At 43.8% G+C, this 21905-nt stretch overlaps 1 protein-coding gene across 2 annotated transcripts in view; it reads left to right on the plus strand.

The window, feature by feature from the left end:
• mdfi (MyoD family inhibitor) overlaps positions 1 to 19187 on the plus strand; it is a 42325-nt gene extending 23138 nt beyond the window's left edge. The window contains exons 4-5 of one of the 2 annotated variants that reach the window (XM_079844365.1): positions 17093 to 17368; positions 17485 to 19187. In XM_079844365.1, coding sequence (XP_079700491.1) covers positions 17093 to 17368; positions 17485 to 17738 — 530 coding nt within the window. In that variant the 3' untranslated portion in view covers positions 17739 to 19187. The remainder of the gene's footprint in view (positions 1 to 17092; positions 17369 to 17484) is intronic. The other variant, XM_079844366.1, reaches the window with a different exon arrangement.
• Positions 19188 to 21905: the final 2718 nt, after the last annotated feature.

Below are 21905 nucleotides of genomic sequence, written 5' to 3' on the forward strand. Positions count from 1 at the left end.
GGGACCGCCATGTGATCTGCGCTCTCTGCCTGGGCCGTGATCACGCCGCCGCCGCACTCCACGCTGGCGGATGCCAAGAGTGCGAAGAACTGACGATGTCGACCCTGCGGGCTCGACTCGTCCTGTTCGAAGATGATATCCCTCCAGTCCCTGCCACGCCGCGCAAGAAGAAGCGCCGCTCGCAGCGGACTCCGGAGCTCGCAGAGAGAAGCTCGCCGGAACCTTTCCCGCCCGCTTCACTCTCGCCTTCCCCGCCCCCACCCCAGGCCGCCATTTCTGTTGCCGCCTCCGGGGATGAGGCGGATGCGGCCGCGGAACGCGCCGACAGCTGCTCCATCATGGCTTCCGACAGCGAGGACTGGTCTTCCGCGTCCTCTTCAGTCCGGGGCTCCGGACGCTCTCGAGCGGGTGAGGACGCCGAACTCTTGCGCCTTCTCACCCGGGCTGTCGAGCAGCTAGGCCTCGAATGGGCCCCGCCCAAGGTGGCAGCGCCGAACCGACTTGACGGATGCTTCCTAAACAGTCGCCGCCGTGCGCCCACCTCCAGGACTGCACCCTTTTTGCCGGAGCTTCACGAGGAGCTCGCAAAGTCCTGGAATGCGCCATTCTCCGCGAGGGTCTCGTCTCAGGCTTCTTCGACGCTCTCACAAGTTGACGGCGCGGCCGAGAAAGGCTACAACGCTATCCCTCCGGTGGAAGAGGCGGTCGCAGCGCACCTTTGCCCGCCTTCTGGTTGGCGCTCAAAGGCTGCCCTCCCGTCTAAGGCCTGCAGAGTGACGTCATCGCTGATCGGCCGCGCTTTCGCTGCCTCCGGTCAAGCTGCGTCCGCTCTGCACTCTATGGCCGTGCTGCAAATCCTCCAAGCTAATCTCCTCCGCGACATGGACGAGAAATGCTGTGACGCTGAGTTAATCACGGATTTGCGAAGCGCGACGGATCTCTCCCTTCGCGCCACCAAGACCGCAGCACAGGCCCTCGGACGCTCTATAGCCTCCCTCACGGTAGCTGAGCGCCACCTCTGGCTCACGCTCGCGGACATGCGAGAAACAGAGCGCGCGGCCTTCCTAAACGCCCCGCTCTCTCCGTCTGGGCTTTTCGGACCAGCGGTCAAGGGGATCGTCGACCGTTTCTCCGAAGTGCAGAAAACGACGCAGGCCATGAACCTTTTCCTGCCTCGACGCCCCGGCGCTAGCAATAGCTCCGCTGCTCGCCGTCCTCGTGACCAGCCAGCAACGAGCTCCGCGCAGCGCCCAGCGCGGCCCCCTTCGTCTCAGAGAAGACCGAGCGGCCGCCCCAGATCGCGCTCTTCCAGCCGTGGTAAGCCGCCTCCACCTCGGGGCCCCCGGCCTAGGATCACGCTGAAGCCCGAGCCTCCAAAGTCCTCCTAGCAAGAGGCGAGAAACGACGGTTAAGTCCCGCCGCGGCCGGACCACCGTCAAAACTCTTTTTCCTGTCAGCCCCCACCACTGTGGCTGCTGCAGATGGATTTCACGCAGCCAACGAGCCGGCAAAAATGCCTTCTCGCCTGTCAACAACCGCCGTTTTTACGGCGAACCAGAGAAATCACAAAAGTTGCATTATTTCTGGTCGCACGGCTCGCGCCGTATGTGTTTCAAATGCAGTAAATGTGCCCACTTTTCTGTGTTCACCCCTGCACACAAGCACTATAAACCCTGTGTCCCCCACTCACATAAAGCGGCCACCGGCCGCTCGAGTGCTAGAGTTAGGTCACGTGTCCGCTTGTTTGCGTCCACGACTAACCACCACACGCGCTGTCACACAGCCACTCTTAACCGGTCATGTTCCACGCGTAAGAGTTGTGCCCGCTCAAACGCGCTCACACATTTTCGCGAACATTATGCCTCAGGCGCCACGCGCCACGCCACACACCATTTATTTTCCGCCCAGGGTGGCCGGAGCGATGAGTGTAGGGCCGCACACAAGCCACTCCCCGCTCGAAGCGGCAGAGATGCAGTGTGTAGGGCGGCCAGCCATCGCGAGCGATCGGCTGGCCCACAGCACAGAGAGCGCGCGCACTGCGCCCGCCCCTCCTATACGGGCCGTCAAACCCGCGAAGCGCGGCGTTTCGAGCCCGGAGGCCGTTCTATCCCGTGTGGCGCACGCGAGAGCGTGGGAAGCCATTCCAGGTGTATCAGAATGGGTGCTGAAAACAGTGAAGCACGGCTACACTCTGCAGTTCGCTCGCCGCCCTCCGCGCTTCTGTGCGCGTACAGAGACGAGAGTGAGCGAGGAAGTAGCACATCTACTTCGAGCAGAAATAGCCACGCTGCTGTGCAAAGGGGCTATAGAACCGGTTCCCCACTCTATGAGCGAGTCAGGCTTTTACAGCCGGTATTTTCTCGTGCCAAAAAGGGATGGGTCGCTCAGACCGATTCTGGATCTGAGGCGTCTGAACAAAGCTCTTATGAAAAGATCGTTCAAGATGCTCACGACCAAGCAGATCCTCGCGCATATTCGCCCGAGAGACTGGCTAATCTCCCTAGATTTGAAAGATGCATATTTTCAAATCAAGATAACGCCGCGTCACAGGCCATTCTTACGATTCGCCTTCGACGGCCAGGCTTATCAATACACCGTCCTTCCGTTCGGCCTGTCACTAGCACCCCGTACATTTACGAAGTGCATGGACGCGGCCCTCGCTCCTCTGAGAAATCGAGGGATGCGAGTATTGAACTATCTGGACGATTGGCTCATCCTGGCGCAGTCGGAGGCCGAGCTCCTCGCCCACAGGGCAATGCTGCTCAGCCATCTGGACAGCCTAGGGCTCACGGTCAATTGGACCAAGAGCTCATTAGTGCCCACGCAATCAACCTCATTTCTGGGTTTGAATCTGGACACTGTGGCAATGTCAGCCCGCCTGTCACCCCATCGCGCGCGCCAAGTTCGGCGCATGGCTGCGTATTTTCGGCCAGGCAAAATCGCACCTCTCAAGCTGTTTCAGAGGATGCTGGGACGTATGGCCTCAGCTGCAGCTGTGCTCCAGCTGGGCTTAATGCGCATGCGCCCGCTGCAATGCTGGTTAAACGCCCGAGTGCCTCACAGGGCCTGGGCGTCCGGTGGCTTCAGGATCAGAGTGACTCAGGGCTGCGTGTCAGCCCTAGAGCCCTGGTTAGTAGCCGACTGGTACCAGAGGGGAGTGACGATGGGAGCCATCTCACACCGCAAGGTCATCTCGACGGACGCCTCCACCACGGGTTGGGGCGCCGTTTTCGAGGGCAGATCAGCCTCGGGCCTTTGGTCGAGCGAGGAAAAACTCCTACACATAAACTGTTTGGAGATGATAGCGGTAGAGAACGCGCTCAAGCAGTTTCTCCCGCTTATACGAGGACACCATGTGTTAGTCCGGTCGGACAACACCACAGTGGTGTCCTACGTGAACCGGCAGGGCGGTGTCAGGTCCAGAGGTCTGGGCAATCTGACAGAACGCCTGCTCGTGTGGGCACACAGCTCGCTGCGCTCGTTGAGAGCTGCGCACGTGCCGGGCCACCTCAATGTGGGCCCGGACAAGCTGTCCAGGGGCCTCATTCTCCCAGGAGAATGGTCCCTGCACCCCCAGACAGTCCAGCTGGTATGGCGCCTGTTCGGCAGAGCGGAGCTCGACCTCTTTGCAACAAAAGAGAACGCCCGCTGCCCGACGTTTCTGTCCAAAGGCGAGGATGCGCTGTCCCAAACTTGGCCCAGCCTCCCGCTGTATGCTTTCCCGCCGATCTCCCTATTGCCCCAGGTCATAGCGAAAATCAGGGAAACGCGCCGTCCGGTGCTCCTTATAGCACCGCGCTGGGAGAACCAGATTTGGTACCCAGAGCTGGTGAAGCTGTCGCACTCACCCCCCTGGCCAGTTCCGCTGAGAGCAGACCTTCTCTCTCAAGCAGGAGGCTCAGTTTGGCATCCCCATCCAGAGCGATGGTCTCTGCATGTATGGGTGACCAACGGATACCCGTTGACCTGCCCGAAGGGGTTATGAACACGATTTCACACTCTAGAGCCCCCTCGACGAGGCGGTTATATAGTTCTAAGTGGTCGGTGTTCACTGAGTGGTGTGTTTCCAAGGGATTGGACCCACAGCAATGTGGGGTCCAGCGGGTGCTCTCCTTCCTCCAAGAGCTTTTGGAATTGGGCAGGTCCCCTTCCACGCTCAAAGTGTATGTGGCGGCTATAGCAGCGTTCGCTCAGACGACGCTAGGTAGCACGCTAGGAAGGAACGAGCTCATCGTCCGTTTCCTCAGAGGAGCCAGACGGATGAATCCCCCGCGGCCCCCGTCGGTTCCTATATGGGATCTGGCCTTGGTCCTAGAGGCCCTGAAGGCTCATCCCTTTGAACCGCTCGAGACTGTGGAACCAAGGTTCCTTTCGCTGAAAACCACGTTTCTGATAGCTCTGGCTTCAGTGAAACGCGTGGGGGATCTACACGCGCTCTCAGTGAGCCCGACGTGTATGGAGTTCGGTCCTAATGACTCTAAGGTCATTCTCAGACCGAGGCATGGTTATGTCCCCAAAGCGATCGGCACTCCCTTCAGGGCGCAGATTATCTCCCTCTCGGCTCTGCCAGCATCCGATGAGGGGGACGGTGGCAATTTCCTCTGCCCTGTCAGGGCATTGAGGGTTTATGTCACACGCTCCACCGCCTTCAGGCGTTCTGAGCAGCTATTTGTTTCGTTTGGTGGGCGCACTAAAGGTCTCGCCTCCTCGAAACAGACCCTGTCCAGGTGGATAGTGGACGCGATTGCAACTGCATACGCTTCCAAACACCTGCAGTGCCCGCTAGGTGTCAGAGCACACTCCACCAGAGGCATGGCCTCTTCGTGGGCTTGGGCCAGAGGGATTTCCATCCACGATATCTGTATGGCGGCAGGCTGGGCCTCCCCGTCTACGTTCGTGAGATTTTACAATCTGGAAGTTCCTGCCTTACAGGCGAAAGTGTTATCAGTTCAATAGGGCCGTTGGTTCTGCCCAGTGATTCTGCGCAGACATAGCTCACATACTGGTAGTAAGTTCGGTACTAGGCTCATGTGAATTTGAAGGAGACCGGCGGTGCCGTTCCCTCATTTACGAGACGAGCTGTTGTGAGTTTGAAGGTGACCGGCGGTGCCGTTACCTCACTCATATAACAAGATATTGTGAATTTGAAGGCGACCGGCGTTGCCGCTCCCTCATTCATGAGACAAGGTGTGGTGAATTTGAAGGAGACCGGCAGGTGCCGTTCCCTCATTCATGGGACAGGGTGTTGTAACCACCCGTCGTAAACCACCCGTCAGTTCGAATGAAGTGTCTGTATATGTGGTGGCCCGTTTTTTCTTTACCGGCCACCCTGCCCGAGCAGTGTTATGGTCCCCGGTTCCCTGGGATACATATGCTGTATGCGAGGCGCGCACGGCGTTGACAATATGTTCCCGTAGCGTAAGGAACTTACGCAATACGAGAGAACCTCTCGTAAGAGAACGATACTCGGTTACTTAACGTAACCTCGGTTCTCTCTAGAAGAGGGAACGAGTATTGCGTTCCTTGCCGTGCGCCCCGCTGGCTTTTACGCTTCAGAACTAAGAAAACCGAATATGCAGCCCGTGAGCCCTGCTTATATACACGTGGCCACGCCCCACCTGTAGGCAAATGAAGCCAGGTGGGCGCGAAGCGCCCTCATTGGTCGCCACGTCACGCGGGCTCACCGATAGGCTGCTGCAGTTGCCAGCAGAGCAGCCAATAGCACGCTGGAATAGCCTGCTATGGTCTGCCAGGCTGCCGCACTGCGTTGACAATGTTACAAAATTAAGGATAATTTTGGGTTTTTCAGAAATCTCGAAGAAAGAATACTTTCCCGTAGCGTAAGGAACTTACGCAATACTCGTTCCCTCTTCTAGAGAGAACCGAGGTTACGTTAAGTAACCGAGTATCGTTTTTATGGGTGTGCCGCACTGAAGACTTGGAAGTAAATGCCCACTGCTATGATTGGATAAGCTTTGCATATTATAATGAGCTTCTGCTCCCCCGTGAGTACACGTGAGGGATTGTTTTGAAAGCGTGTGGGAAAACGGCAACCGGAAGGATTCGCCCACAGGGCTCGCAAAATGTATTTATCAAACAAACACAATGATTTATATCTCATCCACCTGCAATTAATTGGAATGTTATTTTTTATTACTTGGCCCTCCTGATCGGTGGATATAACCGCGAACCGTGCATCACTAACACCCACACACCCACACATGCACAAGCCTCACTGCAGAGTCAGACAAATCAGCATGATCAAAACTTCCGCGATTGCACATCAAGAAAGGAATGTTATTTCACTATTTAAGATAGTCCATCGGCAGGCCGGTGATACGTTTTGGTAGCCCGTCTGGAAAACACATAGCCCCGGGATGTTGGGCTTTGCAAGCCCTGGCCCAAACGTGTCCGAGTCTGATCACGAATCGCAGGACAATGAACCAACAACACCTCAAATAAAGGATTCTCCAGCCTGTGACAGCGTGCTAAGTTATGTTCAGTTACACATGTACACATAATCAATAGAAATCAAACGATCTGTAACAATGCAATACTATCACATATAAAAAAATGTTTTACTCACATTAGTGTGTTGCTTCATTCATTCATGTAATCCCATCCTGTCTGCAAATCAAGTCTCTTGTTTACAAACAAATCTGTGGTGAAATGAAGGAACAAACACACGTCTTCCTCACGTGAACTGGATCAGGGCTCCAGAGTGCGACTAATTGGTCGCATTTTGCGACTAAAATTTGAGAGTGTGCGACTGAATTTTGCATCCAGTCGCACATGTGCGACCAGTAAATTTGCCTGCTGTCAGTACTGGAGAAGTTAAGAAAATATGCTTACTAATTATAATTGATAGACGTTCTATCTTTGCCAGCCGTTTCTATATAAGAGAATATTAAACCATTTGTCCGTGATGCATTTTTGCCATTCGCAATCCAGAAGAGAGAGAAAGCGAGCGAGCTCTCTCACGTGGAGCTACAGCGAACACAACACCACAGTCAGCTTTAATGAGTGACGATGGCCAAGAACTAAACAAAAGTTTAGTCTGCTTAAACTTTAGGGATGTGCTGTGATATTAATCTAATTTTATTTTCGATTTTGGCTTCCAAGAATTATAAAAAGATGGTATGAGATAAAACTATTCCTATAGCCGTCTTCAGTCGAGCGCGACATCCTTCCCTTCAAAGCCTTACGCTGTCATTTCTCCCTAAACCTAAACTAAACGTCAGAATCAGTGATTGTTGTAAACTGCAGTCTCTACTGTTGCTAAACCGCGGGATGTGTTTGATAATAAAGAGCTATTAAATGCACAATAATCTGCGTAAGAGACGCTGTTTCCAACTTCAAGGCGGCGTGTGTGCTGCGAAATGGACCGACGTGCACTTTATATTTTAGGCTTCGTGTGCGCGTCTAAACCATCAAATAAACAACAAATAGCCGGTGTCAAAATGACCGAATTGGAGAGTAGTTATTTTAACAGCTTATATCTTAAATAGTTTGGAGAAATAGGAGAATATGATATTATTAGTTCTACATTCGATCGGTCTTAAAGGGGCAGCGTCTAATAAACCTGCTGACGATTGAGCCATTAATTCGAATCGAACAAAAGGCAAATAGAAAATATTCACATCTCTTCAATAAATAACTTTAGCTTTTATAAGTATTAATCTATCAATTTATACAGTGAAAACTATGCAGTGTTATTTTACATTTCATTACTTTATTAGATTTCTTTGTAGGTTTGTTCTTTACTGTAATGTTAGCAGACCTTCCGAATGCCTGCACGCTGGTCCATTTACAAATAGATATTTTTGTTCAAACTTTGCGGTTTCTTTTGCTATAGATATTTTACTTTTCAGATTATAAAGCCATGTTAATTATGTTCTTAATTATGTTTTTTTTTTTTTTTATAAAAAAAATAAATAAAGTATAATAAAAAGAACCGGTAAGAATACTGTTAAAGTACCGGATCGATAAGCAGTATCGGTAAGAGTAGTAATACCATTAAAACCTTAACGATACCGATCCCTATTAGTAATACAGTGGAAATTAGTAGATTTGGTTAGCATGTTGATTTACGGTGTGGTGTGCGCCCCTGAAATTTTCAGTTGGGGGCCACTGTGCTCCTAGTGAAAAAAGTTAGTCTGGAGCCCTGTGGATATTCATTAAAAATAAAGTTAATCTGAGCATTCATAATATTGGAATCCGAATGAAGCTTATGCAGCATGTTTATTGCTTGGAAGTTCGATCCGGTTTAGCTCCACATAGGCCTGTGTTATTTATCTATAACATGCCATGCACAAATCGGTGGGCGGGGCTACAGAATCAGGCGTTCGTCTTCTTCGGTTGAGGCGGTGTTTCATCACACTCTGACGACACAGCCTGGCACACTCTGAGATCGAGCGTTTGCTGGGCCTGGTGTCTATAAAAGCTTTTCTTTGACTAACAAGGAAGTTTTCAGCTCTGAAACTTACAGGATATTCTTATATCAAGATGAACTTTTATATATCAAAGGCTGAATGAAAAGGGTTTTTTTTTACTTTTATTTAATAATTTAATAAAATTCACTCATTGCCTGTGTTCACATCCACAAATGATGTCAGACTGCAGTGTAATACACAAACAGTTCATTTAGCAGAAGAAGACTATTTAAGGACAAGAGAGACACTTCTTCTAAAGAATTGTTTCCCGTTTGATTTACTTCCTGCCAGTTGTCATCAGCAGTTGACACATCCACATTTACTTCTTGACACTCTTCTCTCCCTTTTTTCTGGTGTTACGGGTTTTTGGATGCATGGTAAATTATGAAATTGATGGTAGGTGGCAGCCTGTTTAAGTATCGATTTACTCACAACCTAGCAACAGCTCCATTTATAATCATCCTGACTAAGTTTTTGTGTATGTAACCGCACATGTGTGTATCCATGTTTATGCACTTTATTTTGAATGCTAAGAGCACAAAGCGTGTCGTAGTTTTGCCCTCTGATTCTCAGCAGAGTAACTTCTGGCTTCTGTAGAAATTTCTTTCTTTCTGGCAGATGCCCAGGAGACCGGCTGACGCTGCCTGTTTACTGCTCTTAACACAAATGCACACTAACAAAGTAACATCCCTGATTCAAATACCTCATCCAAAAACTGCAGCACAGGATAACACAAAAATGCCACATGCTATTATGGATTCAATTCCTGACCACCAACCCCCCCTTACCCCCCCACCCAAAAAAAAAGCTCTGTGGTCTTTGAAAATGTTTACACCCTTTAACCGCGTGAGCACTTTTATTTAGGTCAAAAAAGTTTGAAATGCTGTGGGTGTAACTCAAGCAGTGTACAATACGGTGCTGTTCTGAGAGCCACTAATGCTTCTATTTAACCTTGAAATAGACCCTTTAAATGTATGTTTGGATGAGTCACAAGTGAAAACAATGTGTTTCTGTGAAACCGTTTCTTAAGAGTGTCAAGACTTAAATTTTAATCATTCTCAAAAATGTTTTTGAAAAGCCATTGTGTCTAACAAGATATATTGTTCTTCTTCTCATTGAGCCACTTTGTTTAAAGATACCTAGTCTTACCCTTACAAAAGAGCATTCATTTCATGCAGCTTTCATCAACTGATTCACATTTCAACATTTAACACTGTCTTTATCCATTGTAATAAAATCATTTGAGTTTTAGCGCAACTTTGATAGTCCTATGACAATATCCAGCTATTTATTAAATATTAAGTGGAACTGCAAGGTCATTGTATCCTGATTTAGAAAATAAAGTACAAATGTATTTTGAACTCTGCTATTTTTTTAACCAAAGTATTTAGTTAATTTCAATAACCGGACACAATATTTAGTAAACATAAACATAAACTTGGTTGCTAGTAAATGCATTATGTATTAGTGGACATATATTCATACTACCGTTCAAAGGTCCGGGGTCAATAAAAGTTTTAGTGTTTCTAAAAAAATTTATTTTATGTTCACCAAGGCTGCATCTATTTGACCAAAAATACAGCAAGTCAGTCAAATACTATTACTATTTAAAATAACTGTTTTGTATTTGAATCTATTTTAAAATGTAATTTCATTATGGCAAAGCTGAATTTTCAGCATAATTACTCTAGTCTTTAGTGTCACATGATCCTTCAGAAATCATTCTAATGTGCTGATTTGGTGTACAAGAAATATTTCTTATCAATGTTGAAAACTGATTCTGTCAACAGCATTTATTTGAGATAGAAATCTTTTGATACATTTAATGCACCCTTTCTGAATAACATTTTTAATTGTTATTATTATTTTTTAGATCTCATTGACCCCAAACTTTTGAATGGTAGTGTATAACGTAGATGCTGGACCACAGCAGCTGGTGATGATGTAGACGAAAGTATTTCAGGGTTTCTGTCTTTGTGTATGAGAGAATCACACATCACAGCTTCAAAATGTCAGATGTAAATCCAGGGTGAACTGTAGCTGTTTCTGAAGGGCTGATCCTCCAACAAGAGCTGGCAAACTCAAGATACATGCACATTAAAGCCTGACAAACAATATAAACACCCTGCCAATCTAACACCGAACATATGGACTCGAGGGTGATGTTTACCCGATGGAAAGGAACTGGCTTTTAGTCTTTTCATAGACTCTGACTTTTAATGCACTTCATATAAATGATCTTTTTTGTTTTCCTTTATAACAAACTGAACATCTGGAGTAAAGTTTGAAATGGCAAAATATCCAATCAGAACGGATTTGCTCGGCCAGGCTCCAACACCAGCACACTGTGGGCATGTGTCCGCTCAGCCATTATCTAATGTAGCTGATTGCCAGTTCTGTCTTCTAGACCTTCGAGCGTCAGACTCTGTGAATAGAACGAGGTGTGTTTGTGTGTGTTTTTCCTGGACTATACAGAGTCCACATGCCTCCGCATGGGCACCAGACCTCTCGCTCTTTTCCTCTCAATATATTCCCTTCGGTCGTTTCTCATATGACCTGAAACATGCGTTAAGGTCAAGAAAATGTTTATTGCAGCAAAAGGATGGGATTAAATACTATCATCATTCACAGAAAAAAATATATAACAAAACATTTCACGTAAAAGGTCCATTTAGCCTTTCTCTGTTTTGGGGGTTTATTTCCTTTGGCTCTGATGGTCTGCATTTCACATAGTTTTTCTTTCTTCCAGAATAATTAGTCTTTTGCGGTGCTCAAGAGTAAAATATACGAAGTGCTGAGGAGCGCTTGCCAAAGTCAACTCCATGAGCAGTTTGTGGAGGAACACTAGAACATTTGTAGGCTGTAAACTCACAGGGAGACGGTGTCTGAACTTCAAAACGCCAAGCGATTGGCCTCATCCTCACACCCAGCACAAAAAAAGACTGACGTTTTAATCATAACGTTAGTCATAACTTTGCTGATATGCCTCTCCTTTTGTTTTCATTACGCTGATCTGGCTGCACCGCGGCGTATCGTTGGACGCGCTCTTTTGTTTTCGATGGCAGGCTGCGTGGATTGCGGTTCACTTTTCAAACAGTGCCCGCCGCCATACGGTGCCCACATTCAAGAGCTTAATTGAGAATTTGTTTAATCAGTGCCTGTGCCTGAAACAAAGCATTTATTTTTAATCAGACTTGAAAAATGTTTTTGACTTTTACGAGACGTTCAATTTCGAGAGAGCGGCTGAAGTTAGAAAGCTTGCAGATACGGCGTTTTCTGGAAAATAAGGCTACGTTCAGACTGTCAGTCCAAATCCGATTTTTGTGTGTATCCAATTGAAATCCGATTAGATTTAGCAAGTCTGAACAGCCAAAAAAATCAGGGTATCTTGCGTCCATTCCAAATCCGTTTTCAATTAAAAAACAGAAAACGAAAAAACAAATCGTTTTTCCTTTTTTCTTTATTTTCAGACAAACGAAAAACGAGATTTCTGCTTGATTTTTCGTTTTTCATTCAGAGGTAGAAAAATGTATAAACAGTTTGAATATTCGATTTCTACATGTGGGCGGGAATTATACGCCCCTTTCTGCTGATTGGTCGGTCGAAGATCAAACTATTCCGTCATCGGTTCTTCCCTATTTTTTTACAGTCTATGTTTCTTCCTCAGTTCCGCACAGCAGAATAAAAGTCCTGCGCTGCCACAGCTGTACGGATTCTTAATGCTTTTATTGCAACTACATCTCATATATTTTTCTCATCAAACAACCAGACTAATGAATGGCTCGACCCAACCCGTACCGGGGCAGAGCCTAGGCAGGGTTTTTTCGTGTAGATATAAATTCACCTCTTTGCATCAGCTGGCAGGATATATGACGGCTGTCATAGCCTACCTTCGTTAAATAAATAATTAAAAATAAATATTTTAAACACTAATACAAAAAGGAAAGAATAATGCGTTGCAACCAGACAACCGGAGAAAAACAGATATTAAAAGACATACTCTTTTATTTTATGATTTATGCCTGTTTTATTAAAATGGATTATAATTGATACCTCAAAAGGGTGCTTGTGTAGGCTACTGCTGCACACAAGATTTTCATTAAAGCCTGTAATATCTTGCCATTTCAGTTTGTTTCTCAAACCCAGTATTCAGAGCGCTTGGAATAGCCTATGGCACGAGTTGCATATGTATTATGTTACGAGATGTTTGCATCCGCTTTTAAAAAAAAGGGGCAAATGCGAGCAGGACATTTTTTTGTGTCTGTGTGTGTGTGTTCCGAAAAAAAGAAAGTAAAAGGCATAACATCATTTTGTAGGTACCCTATTTATTTCACACAGTTCCAATAAATTGCGATGGGTTAAATAAACGTAATAAACTGCAGATAAACGCACCAGTCAGGCAGGGACATGGAAATACGCAGCAGTTATTTGAGTTTATTTCATATTGAGTAAATAAATGTCCAATGACCCCCATATAATTAGGCAGTGACAAAGTTAATGTGGGTGAGGATAATTAACACAATGTATAGCCTATAATGCATCCTATGCATTTTGTAATAATACAGCATATTTTATAATTGACCGTAGCCTATTTGCCAGAAAAGTCGCACCAAGTGTAGCCTAATTCACACGCCGGGTCATGTTGAGAGAGAAACACGCGAACGTTGCATTGTAGTAAAATCTGCATTTTATTATTAGCCTACATTCAGAAGTAGCCTAGTTTAAAATACCGGTAAATAAAATACAACATAGGCCTAATAAACACTATTAACACGGCTATGCGTATTTTACTTCCCCTCGCTGTATGACAAATCCTTAAATTAATGTTATTAAGAAAACAACAAGAATGAAAAATATAAGTAGCCAAATAATAAAAAAATATACATAGAAGCCTATAAAAATAGTCTAGCCTATATATTGTGCCATTTATTACAAACAACATTTAGTTTAAATACCAAGCCAAATGAAATTATTTTAATAGAAACTGTATCGACGTTGGACTGTATTGGACATCTTTCATTCGGTCCAAAGTTTTCATATTTGCAATGTAACATTTGTTTATTATACTAGGCCTATTTATGTAAAGAAGGCTTCGCAGTCTCATACGCGCATTGGCTAAATTATTTAGGCTACATGCAGAGATAGGTGTGAGTTTGGAATAAAAGCAAGTACTGACTGGCACAATTTAATTTGTCTGTTGTACAATATTAAGGCTAAGCAGAATAACTTTTTATATGTTTGGTTTTATTTTGATAATGAACAGGCTGCGATGTCAAGTCAGCAATACCAGAACTGTTATGTGAGCGCGCGAGTCTCCGGCGCCATCACTTAATTTTTTCCTCATTGGAAGCAGTAAAATATTTATTTTATTTGTGTACATTTAAAATTACTACAAAAAGTCATGCCTTTGTAAAATAAACAAAACAGGATGCGCTGCTTTAGCGCGTCTCGGTCTCATATGAACATCTCTCTGACGCACACCAGAAACATGAACTAAAATACAGCGAATAGACACGCCTACTTTAAAAAAAGTCAACATTTCGATTATTTGACTTTCAATACATTATATAAGTCATTTTGGAATAAATCAGAGCATGTTTCGTGATAAAAAAAAACGTAACTTTACAGTCAGGAAAATACAGTAGGATAGCCTAGCAAATTATTTCGCGGACCCCCTGACACTTTGCTGGTCTAAAGCCACTGGTCTACACAGAAGAAAACCCTGCCTAGGTTCTGCCCCGGTACGGGTTGTGTCGAGCCATTCGTTAGTCTGGTTGTTTGATGAGAAAAATATATGAAATGTAGTTGCAATAAAAGCATTAAGAATCCGTACAGCTGTGGCAGTGCAGGACTTTTATTCTGCTGTGCGGAACTGAGGAAGAAGCGATGATGGAATAGTTTGATCTTCGGCTGACCAATCAGCCGAAAGGGGCGTATAATTCCCGCCCACATGTAGAAATCGAATATTCAAACTGTTTATACATTTTCTACCTCTGAATGAAAAACGAAAAATCAAGCAGAAATCTTGTTTTTCGTTTGTCTGAAAATAATGAAAAAAAGAAAAATGATTTGTTTTTTCGTTTTCTGTTTTTTAATTGAAAACGGATTTGGAATGGACGCAAGATACCCTGATTCAAAAATCACATGAAATGCGATTTTTACAAATCCGTTTCAAGGTACATTCATATGTGGTTTGGAATTTCTGGAAATCCGTTTCAATATGACTGCTCTGATCGGATTTTGCGTGGTTTATGTGACTCTCTCATGCCAACGTACAGTGTAAAACGTCACACGTTGATATACGTGCACACGCAGAAATGAGGTTGTGTTGTTGCAAAGTAGCGGCCGTGCAGAAAATGACAGTATAACGGAGACCTGTTTTGAAACCGGCGAAGATGACAGCATGGATTAAAGCTGCTTATACCAGCCTCCTACGTTCTTCCGCTCGCTGCCTCAGAAGACGAAGTAGCTAGTCCAGTGTGATAATAAGACAACATCTGTATTGCAAACCCCTCTATGTTGTGGTTGTTGCTGCTGTTTTAGGCTTATGCCTACCAACGCAACGTCATTGACATAGAAACCGATGCAGATATTCCGGAAAACGAAAGAGCTGCATGGACACACAATCGCACAATCGGATACGCAAATCATCGCATTTGGACTGACCGTGTGAGCGCAGCCTTTACTGTCACATTAGGTCGAGAAAAAAAGCACAGACAAGTCCCATTTAATTATTACATTCAGAAATAATGTAATATACTGGTAAATGAAACAAAATTGTTGCAAACACTATAAACATGATCTTTTACATATCTTGTAAAATATATTTTTAATTATATTTTACATATAACTACCAGTGTGTACGGAATGCTCTACACAAATAAACTTAGGCTCACACCTCTATCATTCAGCACAAATCCAAATGTGCTGTTTTACAGAAACTTCCGGAAAATGCAGTAGACAGGGTTGGCTGCTAGCTAGCATCTTGACATCTTACGTTTTAGACTCTGTCTTACTGACTTACAGTAGAGCCTGATTATTGCATTTGTTATATTAAAGCTATCCTGTTTATAAAATATTTAATTTCAATTTAGACGTCTGTGGGTTTATTTATTTTTCATTTTCAAGGCACACAGAAATGTTTCCTGCAACTTCTGCTGGCTTTGTTTCTTGATTTGTGTATGTTGTCTTGTCACTTGCTCTCTGTGGGAAACGAAGCGTATAGCGGTGATCTCATGTTGTTTATTTCTTCCTTTGTGTACTCTTCCTGCAACTCTGAAGCAATGATATGCAAATCCATTCTGGTCTCTTGATCTCGGTTTATTAATTCCTGTTTCTTTGTTTGTTTGCTTGTCTGTTTGCTTTGGACTTTTTTTTCTTCTTGGTTCTTTGAAGCTGGTTAGGAGGGAAAGCCATCAGACTGAAATGATACACAACCAAAAATTAAAGGAAACATTATGAGTAAACAAACTATAGAAGAAACAGATGAACATGATAGAGCAACTAAGTGAATCTTAAATATGAGGCATATCATTGTGTCTAGTCATATAAACAGTCTAGACCCGATGCTTACGACAGACCAGCAAGCTCAAAGCGGATATTCTAAACACATGCGCTCTTCCCATCAGGACTCTTGTCCCTACTGAATTCTGACGGCTGTTTCCCAGAAACAAACCTCACTTTGGTGTAAATCTAAATCGATCTTGCCCTTTGTTTCCTTCTGTGAGTGACCTGTTGACAAAACTAGGGCTGGGTGATGAATTGAATTCACTGGTTTTGTTTGTGATATAAAATTAAGCAACATTGTGATCTCAATGTGCTTTTTATATGCTCATTAAGTTTCCTAAAGACTCATTAGACTAGTTTTGTGAGCTAACACGCATTACAGATGCTTTAAAAGTCTCCGATTTAAAACAACAACAACATTGATCATAATAAACGTTTCATGAGCACAAAATCAGCATATTAGAATGATTTCTGAAGGATCACGTGACACTGAAGACTGGAGTAATGGCTGTCTTAGGACATGGCTTAGAGGTAGTTTGTTAGATTTAGGATTAAGAGCCAATTACAAAAATAAAATTCTTAGGTATTGCACAAGAATCTGCCAGATGCCTTTTTTTTTGGAAGGCTAATTCTAGCCTGGTCTTACCAGACTCGCGTTCATTTCTTTTGTACAGAGAGTCTGGCCACTCTCCATTGACAAGCGTTAACTTCCTTGAAGGCCGGTACTCTGTTGAAGTTTAAAACTATTGGATCTGCCCAGAGCTACTCTGGATCTGCCATAACCAATCGCTAACGTTTGGTCGTGACGCATGTCATCTCAAACTAGCGCACGACATCAACGTCATCGTTCTCAGTCCACTCCCTCTGTTCGCTGACCGGAGAAAACCAGAGAATATACCGCAATCCCAGACGGAGTACTGAAGGAAAATGAAAATTGAGCGGAAGTACGTAGGAGGGCGGAGCCAGACTAGGCTAATTCCATTATAAGAAACAAGATACTGACTACGTTTTCTGGCCACAAGTATGCAGCTGCTGCTTTTCTTCTACACATCCTCAGGCAGCAGAAGGAGAATAATTACACAGCAGCAGAAAAGCTGTTATAAAACCCAGCTATATCCCTGCTCACCTTTTTGTTTGTTTTCTCTCTCTCTCAGATCAACCTCAGGCACGGTCTACACCCATACACTCCATGCTAGCTAGCTCAACCGAATCAGCAGCGCTACTGAGGAGAGACAGCAAGCCACACAGCAACGGGGTCAGAAACGGAACTTTTTCTCGAGCCGCCTCCTCTTCCTCCTCATCTTCATCCACAGCCCATAAAAACCCCAAGAAGCTGCAGTCGAACCCGTCCATCAACAGTCAGAGCAGCAAGAGGAGCAAAAGTAGCTCCAAATCCAACAGCTCACAGATCCCCACAGAGGCTCAGGATGGTGAGGCAGTCATTTGCCGTGATTGTTTGCACGCATTTCTTTGACTTGACTGACACAGATAAGCTTCACTAGCCAGTGAGTTTTTTGTTGTGACTAACTTTCTCTGCTGCGTCCAGATTGCTGTTTCCACTGCATCCTGGCCTGTCTGTTCTGTGAGTTCCTCACACTGTGCAACATCGTGCTGGACTGCGCCACTTGCGGCTCCTGCGCATCAGACGACTCGTGCTTCTGCTGCTGCTGCGCTTCAGAGGAATGTGGCGACTGCGACCTGCCCTGTGACATGGACTGCGGCATCATCGACGCGTGCTGCGAGTCTGCAGACTGTCTGGAGATCTGCATGGAATGCTGCGGCCTGTGCTTCTCCTCCTGAGACTCCCATAGGGGGCGCTGCCTCTTTCAATGCGTTGAGACCTGAGAAGAAGCAAGCAGAGAATGACATCAGTGATCTGGAGTGGCCGCAAACCAAGTTGGAGTTGTGAGTTACAGTCTAGTAGCTTTCTTTTGAACCGTCTTGCTAGGAGCAGGGTTAGTCGTCGTACTCTTTATACATTTGAACTCTTTCGGGACTGATTTCTGCTTCAAATGTTTTGTAGAGTCTACATTGGCATGATGCTGAATACAAATACATCCAGAAGACTTATGAGGCCACTGAGAAAGGTCCAAAAAACATTCGTAAAATGCCAGTGTTTGTTAGTTATTTGAAATCGTCTTAGTGCCAAGGTTTTGATAAATGCACAATCTAGTGGTTTAAGAATTCCACAATAATGCACACTATAAAAGAGCTTGAATTGCGACCCAGATCTGTTTTAGAAAACAATGGAGTCTCCTAATAACATTCCGACGTCGAGTTCTCTACCGCAATTTTTTTTTATGGTATTCCCAAATATCATCTCTCAGTATGCACACTTACTGTAGTACACTGGTGTAGTCCTCTGAGGATTACAAAAGCCATAAACTGTGAGTGCGAAACTCATAGATGTATGCGAGTGGGAAAAAGATGCTTGTATTTAATATATGGTGCCATACTACAGTTGTATCATAGATTGTATATAAACATGAAGAGAATCCTGACAGTCTCTACATTTTGTCCTGTGATGTTTTTATCCTCACTCTTTCTAGCTTTTTCACTTCATCAATCAATCTTCTTACATACTGGAATATTATACTGTAAACCATTGTGAATTGCTCCATATTTTTTTTCCCAATGTGAAATGTCTGTCTTGTAATTCCAAAACTTTCCATTTAAATCAAATTGTGTGAATTTAAATGTAAGTTTTACATATCTACCTATTGTTTGTTTTGTTTTTTTGACGTAGTAAATGCCTAGCATTAGCAGTATTATTTTATCCTTTCCAGAAAAAAATGGCTGAAATTCATACCATAAACTGTACATAATCATCTTACAGAAAGATGGTGAAAAGCAATGCATTGATTTGAATCGTTTACATTTTAAGAACGTGTTTCTATTGTTGCTTGCAATAAAACTGGATGTAAACAGGATTTTTAACTGGACAAGAGTGTACGATGATGTGTACAAAAGAACAGGATAAAAGAAATCTATCACTGTCATATTTGATGTTGTATCTTTTGTGTGTGTTTTTTTTTGTTATTTAATAGAGAGGCATCTAATAGTCTTGCATCAGAGTTCAACCATTAACCCTCTGGGGCTCTTCGGTCATTTCTGACCGAAAAATGTTCTGTTTTGAAATTTTAAAAATCACTGCTTCATCGAATTATATGAAACGTGGTGACTTTTCTAGCATTAGGTATGTAAACACAAAAAATGTGGGGTCATGATTCGAGCATGCTAATTTGTCGTAAAAAAAAAAAAGCATTCATTGTCTGACCGACCATAGGAAATGAATGGGAAATCGGCAAAAACACAAAAATTCTCAGAATATTTGTGTGTACAATCTACAAATCGGCCACGATGCTGAAAAAAAGTACACCACAGTAAAGGGCTGACACTCTAAAACATCAAGAGTTTGATATTGACACATCCACTCTCACACACACACACACGCACATTTATATATATATATACACACACACACACACACACACACACACACACACACACACACACACACACACACACACACACACACACACACACACACACACACACACACACACACACACACACACACACACACACACACACACACACACACACACACACACACACACACACACACACACACACACACACACACACACACACACACACACCTATGAAAAACTGAACCAATGAACCACATTTTAAATTTTAAAGAATCACAGCTTCATCAGAATGATATGAAACTTAGTGACTTTTCTAGCATTAGGAATGTAAACACACAAAAATTGACGGCATGATTCGAGAATGCTAAGTGGTCGTAAAAAAAATACTCCCACTTGTGCTCTTCGGTCCAAAATGACCACCATAGGAAATGAATGGGAAATCTGCAAAAATACAAATACACAGAAAAAAAATCTATATTTCTAACAAAAAAATAAATAAATATCTAAAACTTTATAATAAATAGTCTTTGAGATTTTTTTATATATACATATTCAAATCCATCAACAAAAAAAAAATCATTAAATGTGTCCTAAAGAGAACTAGGGAATTCTCAAGCCTCTCCATAGAGACCTCTAGTGATTACACACATGGTTGCATGAATTCTTAAATAATTCAAAAACAAAAACAAGAGAGGCAAAAAAACAAAAGAGGGCTCTAATCTGCTTTCAAAAAAATTTATTTGGAAGGCCTAGTCTCTATTTTAACCTGAAATACTGCAATAGTAAAAAATATATATATAAAAAAAATAGACCATAATTATTGCATAAATATTAAAAAATACCATCAAATCATCTCAAAATACAAAATACATATTATTGAAGAAAAATAAATTGCATTGGTTTTACTAGGGTGGAGGAAGTTTAATTTTTAGGTGTCCGGGTCACTTATGACCGGGAAGACAACCAATGCAACCCAACCCCTAAACGAAGAGCACCAGAGGGTTAAAGGAACAGTTCACCCAAAAACCATCGATTCGCTTCAAAAGGCCTTTCTTAACCCCTCAGAGCTGTGTGGATTACTTTTATAATGGATGGATGCACTTTGTTGGGCTTCAAATGTTGGGCTGCCATTCATTGCCATAATAAAGCTTGGAAGAGCCAGGACATTTTTTAACATGACTCCGATTGTAATCATCTGAAAGAAGAATGTCATATACACCTAGGATGGAGTAAATTATGGGATAATTTTCATTTTTGGGTGAACTAGACCTAAAATGTATCTAAGGGGCCATTAACACAAAACCATTTGCAACCATAAACGGAAACCTTCTTGTGTGTTTTGGCTGTTCATTTACATGACAACAAACTTTTGAAAACGGGTTTCAAATTGCACATTTTTGAAAACAATACCGTTATTGTCTCCGTGCAAACTACAAAAGTGCACATTTGTGAAAACGCTGATGTCATGCACATGCGTCTTCTTTAGTGAATAGGCATGTGCGAGTACTTGACAAACAAAAAGCAACTAAAGTCCTTTAATGCTGGGAAATACGTCAGCTCGCTAAACGGTGTCTGCTTTATTTGCTCATAACCAAATCACATTAACCGTATCAGCATCTTGATAGCATTTGTTGCACATAATCCTCATATTTTCATCTTATTTGGCAATTAGCTATGTGAAGTTGTGTGATAAAGACTGCTGCTTGGACAGGCATCGCTTCTAGCCTCTTTTCTGTTGCCTAAGAAAGCTCTGTGAGGTTTGGGCAACAGAAAACAGTGCGGTTTAATAGGCTCTTAAAGGGCTGCCAAAGTCGTTGAAGAGGAATGTCTGTTCAAGGCAACAGTGCAATATGTGATAAGACCTTCTCTGTTACATCTCTTGCTCACTCTCACTCTCTCTCGCTCTCTCTCTCCCCTTGTTTTTCTCTCTCTTTCAAGTGTATGTTCTATAAATATGGTTGTGGGTGGTAGATTCTATCCCTGGTTGTGTCTTAACCACACACGTCTATAGATAGGGAGTTCACAGTTTTAACCTGGTGGTCAGAGCAGCTCTGGTCTCTAAATGTTTGCATGAAACAGGAGCCATTCAGTCGAGGGGAAAGGTTAAACATATTCTTGAACATCTGCATCTGTTTTGAGGAATCCAGTGTCTTCATACACAATGCATTTGTAGAGTTTCTTGTTTTCTCATGAGGGTATTCATACTCTGACACAAATCCCGTCCAGATATTCTCACAATTCAGCAACAGAGGACATTATTGAATAATAACTATGAAATTACAAAGAGCGCATTATAATGGAGGTGAAGGGGTCGCCAGCTGTGATGAAAATCATAGATTAATAACTCTGGCGTGAAAACGCCACTGGCCTCAAGCTCTGAGAAAATTCAGATTCTCTTTTCTTTCAGAAGTCACAAAGATGCCAAACAGAAGACATAGTGTCTGTTTTATTAATGCAGGGGTCAACAGAGGGCAATGGCGGCCATATTTCGATTGTTTTTCCAAGTAGTCCAGTTCACGCTGCTAGTTTGACT

The sequence above is a fragment of the Gobio gobio genome (assembly GCF_949357685.1).
Source record: "Gobio gobio genome assembly, chromosome: 19".
Lineage (NCBI taxonomy): Eukaryota > Metazoa > Chordata > Actinopteri > Cypriniformes > Gobionidae > Gobio > Gobio gobio.